The sequence below is a fragment of the Musa acuminata genome, chromosome BXJ1-8 (assembly GCF_036884655.1).
Source record: "Musa acuminata AAA Group cultivar baxijiao chromosome BXJ1-8, Cavendish_Baxijiao_AAA, whole genome shotgun sequence".
Classification (NCBI taxonomy): Eukaryota; Viridiplantae; Streptophyta; class Magnoliopsida; order Zingiberales; family Musaceae; genus Musa; species Musa acuminata.
In genome coordinates this window covers 34,137,501-34,151,279 of record NC_088334.1, presented here as the reverse complement: position 1 = coordinate 34,151,279, position 13,779 = coordinate 34,137,501, and the positions used below count along the sequence as shown (strand labels likewise).

Below are 13,779 nucleotides of genomic sequence, written 5' to 3'. Positions count from 1 at the left end.
TTGACAATCGAACAAAGATGACAAAACAAAACCAAGAGATCGTCCACGAAAACAATGATCTCCTATTTAATATATTAATTAAAGGAACTATCGAAAAGAATGACATTAAAAGCGATTAAATATTTATAATTTTACTCAATTTTATATCAGATTTGTGAGTATATCAATACACATTTACATTTGTCATGGATATGGATGTACATTCATTTTTCAAAATTTAAAAATAAAATTATAAAATTTTAATATTATAAACTATTTTTTAATATTATAAAAAAGTATGGAAATGAAACTGACTGAACTGGAACCGGAACCATCGATTTCGATTTTGATTCTAAAATTGGGTCTTACTAGTTTCATTTCGATTCTAGGTTTTGCCAAACTGAAATCGATGGCATGACCAGAGCTATTGATAGGTATAAAATAATAACTTAAACTAAGAAAGATATTATCTCATCTCATCTAATCTATTCTTATTTAAACTAATTAAAACTCTATCTAATAAAATTATCTAAAAATATTTTTTTTTTTAACAATAAAATTCTATTCCATCAAAACACCAATAATTCTATCTTATCTATAAGACAAAAATTAAAAAAAACTCTCTAAAAGATGTTATAAACTTCAAAGGAACAAAAGCCTCTAGGTTTCTTTAGATAAGATTAACAAATAAGAGATTATCTTTAAGTCTGACTCTAGCTAAGCCTAAATTTCTGTATAAACTATTCTAACTCCTAATCAAAATTAAATTACATTTCTAACAATTTTTACATTCAAATAAAACATATCAAAGTAATTCATTGTTTAACTAGCGAGCTTGTAGATAGATAAGGGCAAAACAAATTTATTGAGCAGCCAAAAAAAAAAGAAATCTCTTGAGTATGTTTCAATATTCATTACTACTTTTTAAATGTTTTTTTTTTTTGTTATAACGATAGCTAAAAACTCTGTCTACAAGCATTACTTCATTAAATAATTAATTAGAAAAACTTAAATTCAAGTAAAGTATTATAACTCTAATGATCAAATAGCAGATATACTTACTAAGATACTTGGAAATGATCAAATTGGATATTTCAGACAAGTTATAGGTGTCATAAAATAACACATTAAGGGGAGAAATGCTAAGTTAATATGTTGTATTTAGTGTTAGTTTCATTCTTTGATATATCTGAAATGTCATAATAGAGTTAGAATATAAAGTAGTAACTGATTAGAGCACTCAATTAGTGGATTGTGTTAGAACTATAGCTAGGAGAGTCCTAATTTACAGGGACATTCATGTAAAACCTACCTAAGCCGACCCCTATTAAAAAGGTGAAGAGGCCGGCTAGGATTTGGAAGTTATTTCTTAGAGAAGAATTAGAAGTCGTAAAGGAATATGACTCATATTATGAATTAGAGTTTAGAAACCCTATAAATAATCATGTATTCATCCTTTTTTATAAGCAATAGATGAATATTTTATGCAGTCTTTGAGCGGTAACTTAGAGGGAAGAACCCCTATAGAGTTCCAAGGAGATCGATTCTTTAAAGAGATCAATCCCAAGTTTAGAATCTACAAGATTTCTATCGTAGAGAAATAAAAGAGAAAATCGTTGTGATTGAGATGAGTTAATAATAATCGAATGAAATACACATCTTCTTTTCTTTCGTATTGTCCTTTCCAATCCAATCAATCACGTGGGCCCAACGGAATCTCATTATCTCCATGAAGAACTACTTACTACTCAGGTGTTACTTCCACATGCATCTATTCACCCATTCATTCGTTCCGACAATGATGTCTTCTGTTCCAATCTGTAGTCACACTGCTCAGCTTTCCTGTAATGGAGTTATATGGCCACAAACCATTACTCAAACACACCACTATGCTGCAATTCTCATTTACAAGTACGATGAAATGACCACTTTTTATTCCATGCACTTCACACACAGGTAGATCGCCTACAGGAATCAAAGAAGAAGAAGGAAGAACCAATTCTTACAACCAGTTCAAACAAAGACACCACAATCGTACAGAAAACCCCAAACCAACAACGTCATCGTCCTTGACATCCCTTCATGTCTCCTCGTTGATCGAACATAAACATATACACCTACAAGAAACAGCAATCACCTGTGAAGGATCCGTATCTTACATGCTGCAAACAGACGTACGCTTTCTATGATTCCATGAGCTTTAGAACGATTACCATGTTTAAGAGGGACAAGTATAACCGGGAGGGATTGACTTGCCACAGCCGGTCACAAGCAATTGGATAGCCAGGGGAAACAGGAAGTCCATGCCCATAAACATGCCTTTGATGGTGGTGCACACACACAGTGCCGCTTCCAACCCCTCGAGGCCTTCCACTATCGGGCAGCAGGTGACGGCCGGGTCGCCGATGTGCACTGGCGAGCCGAGGATATACAGGCAGGTACCGAACTTGACGGCATCGACCGGGCATTGCTTCGCTGGTGCTGGTGGCGGTGGGCAGCCGGCGGTTCCGGTCCCAGGTGGCTTCCCGCCACCGATGACTGGTGGCACCGTGATAGGCGGTACTGTGATGGGTGGCTTGACGATGATGGGAGGCAACGTGATGGGCGGCTTGACGATGATGGGAGGCAACGTGATGGGAGGCACGGTGATGGGCGGCCTGACGATGATGGGAGGCACGGTGATGGGCGGCTTGACGACGATGGGAGGCACGGTGATTGGCGGCCTGACGACGATGGGAGGCACGGTGATGGGTGGGTTGACGATGATGGGAGGCACGGTGATGGGTGGGTTGACGACGATGGGAGGCACGGTGATGGGCGGCCTGACGACGATGGGAGGCACGGTAATGGGTGGGTTGACGATGATGGGAGGCACGGTGATGGGTCCTTTCGGGGTCTTGGGAGTAGAAGGAGGACAGTAGCCACAGGCAAGAGAGAGAGGGGAGGAGGAAATGACGAGCATGAAGATGAGAAGGAGAGCTGAGAGGTTGGAGGAGTCCATGGCTACGAACGACACTGCTACTAGATAGGGTGTGGTTGTCCTGTTATAAGGGACTAAAGATGGGAGGGTGTAAGCTCTAAAAGACAGGTCACATGGATGTGCTATTTCCTAAGCCTATGACAGCATTGTATTGTTTTCTTTACCAACCAGGTCAAGCCAACGCTGCTTGGAAGAGTTGCTTGCACCTAATAATTTAGCATATTAAGGACCCCATTTGGTAACTAATTAGTGATGCATCCCAATATATTGCTATCGATAATTACAATTTTTCTAAAATATTAGAATGATGATTGTGTATGATAGATGCCCTCTCATCATCAATGGTTAAAGGGTGGGTTAGAAGTATAATTTGACATATTTTAGGTGATAGTATATAAGAATTATTTACTCAAAGATTGAGGGTTCAAAATTTTATCTGCCGACTAATTTAGTTGATAAAGATTTGAGTCTTAAGTTCATCACTTATCTTACATAAAAAATAAAAATAATAATAATAATAATATTTGAAGTGTAACATCATTAAAAATTAAAATTGATTGAAGAAGAAGAAAAAAAAAAAAATCTACTATTGGCATTCATTTTAGAATTAAAATTACAAGACTTGTTTTAAAGGGATTTTGTTATGGATCAAAGAAGTCAAACTGCATGGTAATATCACTAAAAATTTTTCTCCCTTAGTATCAACACTAAAATGCTAGGATTTAAGGAATACGTGCTTAAAAATGATACAGCCTTTCATATTATCTATCTATAAATGAGTTGATCCATCCGAATGATTGAAGGTCTGCCTCAATGATCAATCCAAATCTGTGTGATGTGATACAAATCTACTACGATGCTATTGTACATTCTCTAGATTTTAACTACCATGGCCTAGGGATCTTGAGGATCGTGAAAGGACGACTTGTGCCAAAGAAGTGATTAAGCATCGCAGCCATATATGTCTTGACCTTGTAAGAATCTAAAATCTTTTTTGTTAAAACCTAATCCCTATAATAATAAAATATAATAATAATAATAATAATAATGTTTCCTGCTCGCTTTCAGCCAACATATATAGCCCGTGAAATCTGTTGAAAATTATCAAAAATATCAAATAAAGCACTAGTGCTACATTGGAATAAAGTTCTTAGATAAGCTACATTAATTTTGAATAAGGTCGTTAATGCTTATATTTCTCGTTAGCTGGAATTTCACTAGAGTTTAATCTTCCTAAGAACCATGCAATGGTTTCATGGAATATAATTGAATTATATCATTTGGTTTGATTTTTTAGTTTATTCGTGACTGTTTGTTTGTGATCTCTTAAATGATGTTTGAGACGAAATGCTATCGCCAACATTGATATCAACCCTACTTCAAACTTGGCACTATTATCAGCTCGTTCGAGAATGGATCAAATTAGATTATTACTCTGACAAAAGAAGACAATTGTCTTGGCTCTTGTAGAGTACAATTTTGCCTATCTATTCGTTGTCTCACCAAGCTTTTCTCTTTCATCTTGCGTTTTACTTGATGCAACTCTCATACTCATTAGAATTTAAGGGTTAGCGGTATAATAACCTTGGTGTAGCCTCATCTCTATCAAATCATATTTCAAGCGAAAATTGATTGACTTAGAATGTAGATAAGATCATGAAGGGGCAGATAGAGTTGGAAGCCAAACAATCCTCAAGATAGAAAAAGCATTCGAGCAATAAGAAAGTATTTTTTAGATAATTTTATGGGTGTTTAAACTCGAGTTTAGGGTCTAATTAACACTAAAATTCATATTATGATTTAGTTAATTTCAACTCAACTTGAGGGTTCTAGAGTTAGTTTTTATGAGATTAGATCCTCCCCCACACAACTCTTATGCATCAAGATTGTTCTCTAATATGTCTTCTCTATTAATTAGCCTCTCTATCTCCCTTCTCTCTTTTAATTATTTTGTCTTAGAATAGAATGTATCTTCTTCCTTAAGAGAAAGAGTAATAGAAAGATAATTGATAATGAATCTATTTAGCATACTTATTAAACATCTAAGATGATGGAAATTAACCACACCTATTCACAAATTAGTTTCTTATCAATTACATAAAGAACATTTTAGTTTAATATGAGACTGTTTAGGCCTCTAAATTCAATACATACATGTAATATGAAGCATGAAAATTATTAAAATTGATGATACTAAGTGTATTTTGATAGGAATGAGTCGGCACTAAGAGCAGGGGTGAATTAGTGCAGTGGTAAAAACGTCGATTTGAAAAATTCTCGTAAGATTAAAATCGATCTCGGAAAGATGCTTAACTTTGAAACGTTTGTAACAATATCATGAGTAAATAAATTAAGTAAATCAATTTGTAATATGATAATTAAAAGTAGAACAAAAATATAAACTGATTTATAGTGGTTCAATCGTTGTGACCTACACCCACTCCACCGATTCCCGTTCCGTCGAGGCCATCAGCATCTACTAACGATATTCTTTTAACGGGCAAAGATTAACTACCATTTTACAACCCTCTTCTCATTTTCACAGGTATAGGAGACAACCTTTATACTCCCTTCACTCCTCTCTAAAACTATACTAGCACATAGAGTTTTTAGATGAGTTCTCACAAGATTACAATAGAGTTTTTCTATTTTTTTTGGGATGAGAGAGGAATTTATAGGCCTCAAGTGGATTCAAACTTGGAGTCTAAAAGAGTCTCATCCTAGGTCTTAGTGGTACCACCGCTTGTGTTAGGCGGTACCACCGCCTACAGCATTGATACTAGGTGGTACCACCACCCAATCTGGCAGTATCACCACCTGGGAGACTGTGTTTGGACAGTACCATTGCCCAGACTAGCGGTACCACTGCTTAACAGTCTCGGAGACTAAGTCTAGGCGGTACCACTACCCAGACCAGCGATACCACCACCTGACACAGTCTCGGGATAGTGCCACAATGGTGCCACCTGTTGAGACACTGTTTAGGCCTTTCACTTGACCCAACACAGTCCAACCTTGGGCCCAATTGGCCCCTAATTGAGTTGGCCTAATTCCAACCCAATTATATGCTAACTATGAAATTTAAGGCATACACTAAGCTAAATAAGTCCGATTTTTTCTGGCAAACTTCTAACGATCTCTCGGCAATACTCCAGCGAACTCCTAGCAAGCTCTTGGACTTCACGACGATCTTCTTGGCGAGTTTCGACGAGCTTCTCTGGCAAGTTCCTAGACTTCTCGGTCAATTCCAATGGAACTTCCGACGAATGTCCAAACTTCCAATGAACTCTCGAACTCCCAACGAAATCTCGTTTTTGACTTCGGAACTTCATTTTACTTTTTGCCTTGATCATTATCGTGGTTAATCTTGCACAAATAAAACCTACTTTGATCTAGACAATTATTACAAAGCTTAAATCATGTTGTCCAGCATATCATTGGTTCATCGATGCTTCGTCTGATTCTTTGACGCATCGTCCTTTCTTACGACTTATTACTCAATCGGCTAGTTGACCTCAGCAACTTCGATTTCTTTAGTGCAATTTCCGCTCTTCTTGGCCCAATGCCCGAACTCATGGCCCGGAACCTTCTGCCTATACGTCGACCGATCCTCCGGCTCGACATCCAATCTTCTGACATGTTTCACTCCGGTCTAACATGATTCTTCCTGCTTTTAATTATCTCTCCCTAATCAAAGCTTCCAACATCACTCAAAACACATATAAGATAAACACTATCAATTGGTTTCATCGTCAAAATCTGAGATTCAACATATTTAACCACCAAGGAGATCAAATATTTAAGGGGAGGTGAATTGTTATGATACATCCCTTGCCTAATCTAAGCTAAACTAGACTATGATTTTATCGCACTTATTTCAGTCTTAAACCACCTTCATCAGATACTTCTGAGTGGTAGCTATCAATTTATTCCAGCAATACAAATTGATGTATAACAATGATTTAGTGGATATTCAACCAAATTTCAATGATTGATTTCTAATATCTATGTCCAACAAGAATAGATTTAAGTGATGCTACGATCATCCCGAATCAAAGAATAGTGATGCATATGGGTCAAGAATCCCCGGCTATTAATAGGTACCTTCAATAATGCTCCTGATTCTTCTCTCTTCTATCTCTACTATCAACTTGGTGTCACTTATGTGATGACGTGAGCATTAGAAAGACCTCATCATGAATATACATGATAGTGGTCTTCTCTTGCAGGAGGAAGCTCGACTCAACCATCTCTCTTCATGATTTATGTTTTAGGATGATTTTTGATGTGCGTTAAGATATAGAATCAGTATTAGGACGATCGACTTTTGGACTAACAAATATACTATATGTTATTTGATCCGGGCGCAATCCTAAACCTAAACCCAGTCTATATGTAATGTTAAGACCTAAACCAGTCTATGTGTAACTCTAAGATTAAACTTGTCCTTTCCAATCCTTATTCAATCTACTGGAATCTCTTCAATATCGCATTAACGACTGAATTAACATAAGATCACCTTTTAGATATGTATACTATCTCTTATAGTGATATGATAATGCTCGAAGGCTTTTTTTTTTTTTTCCCCTATACAAAAGTGGCCTTGAATCGCGATACATGGAGAATTATTATAATACAATCCTAATTGGATTCAATTTATGATACATATTATAGTTTTATTCAATCTCAAAACCAATGGAAAGGTGACTAAATGCCCGAAATCACTCCTATCACACCCATATATCACATAAGCCTTCATCAAGATCTTATCCAATTCAACCTCAACTCGATCATGATTGAAAAAAGGTTTAATCTATCTACATGTGAAACTCTGAATCGGTTGGAATTTGAAGTAATACGATTCAACCTTATCCCTGTTTAATTGTATCTAAAAGAAACTTCATATTGACATAGAATTCTGATGGATGAGATGAAGAAGGGAGTCTCTAATGTATCATTTGAGATCTAATTAGTGTACAAAAACTCTAATATGTCTATAGTATATGCTAGAATAGTTATTTTCCTAAATGAGTTTAGTGGAGTGATGATAGCATTCTTTTTCTTCTCACTCTTTTTTTTTTTTAAATAAATAAATAAAATTTTATTATATTAAATGATGTTATATAACGTTTCCTCATTGTCTTCAACATAAGAAGACTTCACTTGTCTCATGATACATTAACCAATTGGCAGAAACTTTTTCCGCTCTCCCATAGAAAATGTTCAAGTAGACTAATAATTAGCATTTAATAATTAACACGTGATAGTTGATTAAATGTTTCCTTCCCTTGGCTCACTCTTTTTCTCTCCTCTTGTTTATTCTCTCCGAGATGGATATATTATTGGATTGGAAGAATAAAAATAAAAAGCAGTACACGAATATGCTGCCGTAACACTATGCAAATCGATATGAAACTTACAGGAAAGTTGGATGAGCAGTGCAGATGCTGAGGCCAAAATTGTAGACACTGTTCTAATTCTGCTGCAGAGATCTGATGTGATGACAACCATTAACAGCTTGCAATGATCCAAATAGCTCGCTTTCTCTCAGAAAAAGAATCGACCACCGCACGTTTCTGCAGTTGACAAGATGCGAAGCCAACAAAGATCTGCTGCAGTTAGTAATCTAATTTCCCTTCCCCCATAGGTTAATAAATTCTGACGATGTAATTTGAAGAAATTAATAGTAATACACTTTTTTAAATACTTATGAGAATAAATAAGGATATTCGACTCATCATCAAGGACAAATATAGTCATGAATAAGATAATAATGCATATAAGATGTGATTCTAATAGTCAATATATTGAGTTTTGGATCACTGGTCATTAGTTAATATAAGATTAATGAAGTTGTTAACATTTTTACTAATGGGTTTCATTCATATACTCATTAAGGATAGACTTTTCCACGTATAGATCATCTAAAATAAAATTTTCTATTTGCTGTAGCAAATAGTAAGACTTCACGAGAATCGAAATAGGAAGAAATTATCATAAATCCCTGGATAAAAGGATTAAACATTTGATAGAAAAAAATAATAAAAAGGATCAATTAGCAACCTATAGGAAATCATTTTTTTATGATCTGAAATAGAAATCTTTTTATACTGATATTGATCTTTATACGGTATTACAGCACATATCTCCATGCCGAAAGGAGCAGCAGCGGTAGTAGTACATGTATGTACATGTACTTGAATATTCGAGCGTGGGGTAGATGTACGTGAACTCTTCGTGATGCAGAGAACAGCGACAGATGAGAGAGAAGAAACGATAAAGGAATCCAGCTGGGTGACCATGTGATGTGTGCCCCTCCTCCAACATCCATACACGCTGTGCCACCAGCGTTGAGTGTCGTCAGAGAAGATGGCCGTCAGCAGAGGTGTCAAGTACATCCCGTGAAGAGGCTTTTTGGTTTGTCGGCAGTCTGCGAGATTGGAATCCTGTGGCCAGTGGCATCTCTTGCGTCACACCGATGGTGATGGGTGGGTCAGCCGTTTCATTTCATCTCTTTTTTTTCTCTCGTTCTCATATTTTTTTGTTATCGTGCACATATCCAGCTGAAGTTGATTGCAAAGTAATTCAAACCCAAATATCTAATTCAAAGAAGCAAAATATGTTAATATTTGAAGTGTCTGATCTATAAAACTTCATCTTCCTCGATAGAAAGAAACAAAATTACAACAAAGTTGGAAGGAAAGTTTTCTTGCCACAATCAAAGTGATTATGCTTTACTGCAGTCAGTGTTATTTTGTATTATGCTTTACTGCAGTATTGTCCTAACAGCACACATATCCGACTGAAGATGATTATTGCAACGTAGCTCACACCTAAATCTCCAATCCAAAGGAGCAAAATTATCGAGAATTAATTATTGATCTTTATTTTTTTCTTTAAAAAAAAGACAAAATATGTTAATATTTTGAAGTGCATGATCTACAAAACTCCCTCTGCATCAATGGAAACAAAATTATAAAAAGGTGAAAGGAAAGTATCTTTCCACAAAAAAGGGTTGATTACGATTTAACTCTCAGACAATTCAAAGGAGCAAAATCCATGATAATTAATTATTGATATTTATTTTTTCTTAGTAAAAGAAAGCATATTAGCATTTGAAGTGTCAGTTCTACAAAACTCCCTCGACATCAATGGAATCAAAATCACAAAAGTTAAAAGGAAACGTTTCTTGCTGCAAAAAAGTGATGATTGGCAATTCAAAGATGCAAATTCCATGTGAATTAATTTTTGATCTTTTTTTTTCTTAACAAAGAAAGTATGTTAATATTTCAAGTGTCTAGACTACAAAACTTACTCCCAATTGATGGAAACAAAATTATAAAAAATCGAAGGAAAATTTTCTTGGGCAATTTATTAAAAAAAGAAACTCATGATGATGGAGTTTTACACGCCCCATGTTTGCTTTGTAACGGGGGCATCCCTTTTTTCTATAGTAGGATCAAAATACATAATAAATTTAATTTAGAAAAAGATACTTGAATTCGTTGATATTGATTAACTTTGCTTTTTTTTTTTTTTTGGCTTGAATCGATGTGATGGACTGAATCAGAGAAAAATTATTAAACCAGACTCATTCAATATAATTTTAGGTATTTAACTATTTATTATTAGAGCCTAGATTGTTCTTTTTTTGGAATCACCCTGCTATCTTCAGTCTATCAATTCTACCAATGCAATAATAACATGAAGGAAGGTCACTGTTGCAAACCTTCTTGCTGATATGATGGTCGACAACATCATGGGCTTTGTCGCTATCACGAGGTAGGGATAGTGTGAGCCATAGTCATCTAAAGTGGCAGTAGGTGGACATCGTGGGAGAGGAGAGGAAGAAGGTCTTGCTGGTGGTGTCATCACAATTAGCTTCCTATGAAGAAAGCATTGTTGGAGAGGAGAAGAAGTGGGGTCGTGGTTGTTGTCACCAACGGGATATGAGGTGGCCATTGCCTTTGCGATAAAAGGACGTCGACCTTCTTATTGTTTATTGTTGCCATAACTGTTAGTTGAGCATTGAGCTTCGTGGAACCTTGATGATTCATCATTGTGTTGTTATTTAGCTTTTTATAGCCTTGTTGACTCGCGATATGACTTATCATAGTATTGATGAAATATTTCAGTATTGTTAAAACCTCGACATCATCTTTGGCAATGTCACTGAAGCATTGGACCTTGGTAGTGTCGTTGAAGTTTTAGTTGCATTCCTATCGTTTAGTGTATCGTGAATTATTTACTATAACAATACAAAATATATAATATTAAATAATTACATCTTTATAGTTTGGTACTATTAATTTCTAATATTACTTGAGTATTGGCTACTTATTATAAGGAATCCTCTTTCCAATGAAATATTTAATTTTCTAGAGATGGATAGTTTCAATAAAACAATACCTTAATCAATATCAAACTTAGAAGTAAATTAGGAAAGCAGTTATCTACACAACTTCAATCATTAAACTTTTTCTTGGTAAATTATCCTGAGTTAGAGAAGCAAATTGAAGGATCTTCTATTGAACGAGACATTTGTAATGGATGATAATTGCGATAGTTATAAGATAGTTGAAAAATAGTAGGTTAAGTAGAGAATAGCAGAAGAAGTCAAAGATGATATAGATCATAACAAATTTGATGCCTTTGATATTGTTGGTGAGTTTATTGAATTCAATTCAAATATGTATGAAAACCTCTTCAAGGAAAGAGTTACATAAGAAGATGACTTCTAGTATTTTGATAATTATATTAATTGATAAAATTATGATATAATATATGTTTGAGTGACGTAAGACTAAACTCGATTAATGAAAGATAATTCGATTAAAGTAGAAAGAATTAGACGTTGGGCTAGAAGGACTTCGTGTAAGAATCGGAGCGGCACTAAAAGGGGGGGGGGGGGGGGGTGAATTAGTGTAGTGGATTAAAACTTGTAAGTTTGAAAATGAATTCGTAAATGCGAGGAGATTTTGATTCGATAGTAACTTGAGTAAAGTGAGAAGATGAAAATAAAAGCTTGTTGTAGTGTAAATAACAATTTCAGAAAGGTAAGTACTCACATATTCAAAGAACACACTAATTTAAAGTGGTTCAATCAAATGACCTACATCCACTTACGAAGCCTTCTTCGATGAGGCTCCCAACTTCTACTAGCAAATCACTTTGAAAGGGAAGAACAAATACCCCTCTTACAGCCTTTTACAAGTGGTTCACACTCTTACAAATTTTCAACGAAAAGAAAGGAGGTGAACAATCAAGCAATTGAAAACAAGGCTTGCTAAAAACTTTGCTAAGGCTTTTATCTCAATCTATTGCTTCTCAAAAAGTTGTGTTCTCTACTGAGAATTCAGGGGTATTTATAGACCCCAAGAGGATTCAAATTTGGGCTCCAAATTTTGAATTCTCTTGGGTTCCCAATGATGGCGGTGCCACCACCTGTTAGTGGCGGTGCCACCGCCTGTTAGTGTCTGACACTGATAGTGTACTGGCGGTGCCATTGCCGGACCTCTCGGGTGCTGGGTGGTGCCACCACCCAATCCAACGATACCACCGCTTGATCCTTCGGGTTCTAGGCAATGCCACCGCCTAGTCCAGTGGTTTCACCACCCAACCTTACGTGTCACTGGTTGGGCTTCAGATCTGGCCCAAACCAAGTCATATTCGGGCCTAATTGGCTCCTAACCAGGATATAGGATTATCCCTTAATCCTAAACCTAATTACATGCAAACTACGCAACTGAAAATATAGTCCTAAGCAAGTTTTCAACCAGCAAACGTCGAGTCTCCTTTTAGCGAGCTTTCTGGTGATCTTCCAACGGACTTCCGATACACCCTCGGATTTCTTCCGGTAGACTCCCAGTAGGCTCCCGATCTTGTGGCGAGTTCAGCGAGTAGCTGAGCCTTCTCGATGATCTCCGTGAACCTCCGACGATCTCTTCAGCGGACTTTCGAAAACTTCGACAAGTCCTCGATTTCTTCTCGGTTGGTTCCAACAGCATCTCCGACGAATCTTCGGACTTTCGGCAGACTCTCGAACACCCATCGAACTTGACTCTAGTAGACTTACTTTATGTCTTCAAGCTATCATAGTTAATCTTGCACACTTGACTTAATAATATGGATTAGATCAATTAACCCATCAATTGATTTCATCATCAAAATCCGAGATTCAACACTTCGTGCCATAAGTTCAGGCATCGGTCCGAAGGATCGGATATTACGCTAAGGAGATCAAAAGTTATGGGACTTAACATGCTGATTGGGCAATATGCTGAAAGAGAGGATAATGTATCGAAGGATCGAATGAAATGTTGGATGAACCAATAATCGTGTGTCTAGATCGAGTTAGTTAGGTCTAATTGAGTTGGTTTTGGGTATAACCATGCCAACTTAATTAGGAGCCAATTGGGTCTAAATTAGAGTTGAATTGAGCCTATTATTTGACCCATTCAATACCTATAGTAGGGTCTGATGGTGGTACCACCTAGATTGGGCGATGGTACCACCCATATAAGGAAATCTAAGGGCGATATTACATACACAACGAAAAAATAGAAAATAAAAGTCCCAAATCTTCCAAAAAGGTGTTCGTCATCGTATGAAGATTAGTGCACAAAAACAATGAAACTTAAATCCATGTGTGAGATAGTTGTTTTACTTATGAAGATCGTATATCCTTGAATTCCTATAGATCTATAAGAGAGGATGAATAAGGTCAAGCACCCTCCTCTCTAATGACGATCCACACAGTAGAGCTGTGATGACGTTCCTCAAATCACTATCTAAATCTCCACACCTATTATCTAAAGAGG

General features: G+C 36.3%; 1 protein-coding gene across 1 annotated transcript; it reads right to left on the bottom strand.

Annotated features, from left to right (window-relative positions):
- Positions 1 to 1,891: 1,891 nt before the first annotated feature.
- Positions 1,892 to 3,015, bottom strand: LOC135587732 (36.4 kDa proline-rich protein-like). The gene is made up of 2 exons (XM_065079458.1): positions 2,193 to 3,015; positions 1,892 to 2,096 (listed from the first exon to the last, which is right to left on the bottom strand). The coding sequence occupies exon 1, from the start codon at positions 2,978 to 2,980 to the stop codon at positions 2,198 to 2,200; it is 783 nt and encodes a 260-aa protein (XP_064935530.1). The 5' UTR covers positions 2,981 to 3,015; the 3' UTR covers positions 1,892 to 2,096; positions 2,193 to 2,197.
- Positions 3,016 to 13,779: the final 10,764 nt, after the last annotated feature.

Bases quoted from the DNA above. Each gene is read 5' to 3' on its own strand.
- LOC135587732 (XM_065079458.1), bottom strand. From the start codon at position 2,980: ATGGACTCCTCCAACCTCTCAGCTCTCCTTCTCATCTTCATGCTCGTC.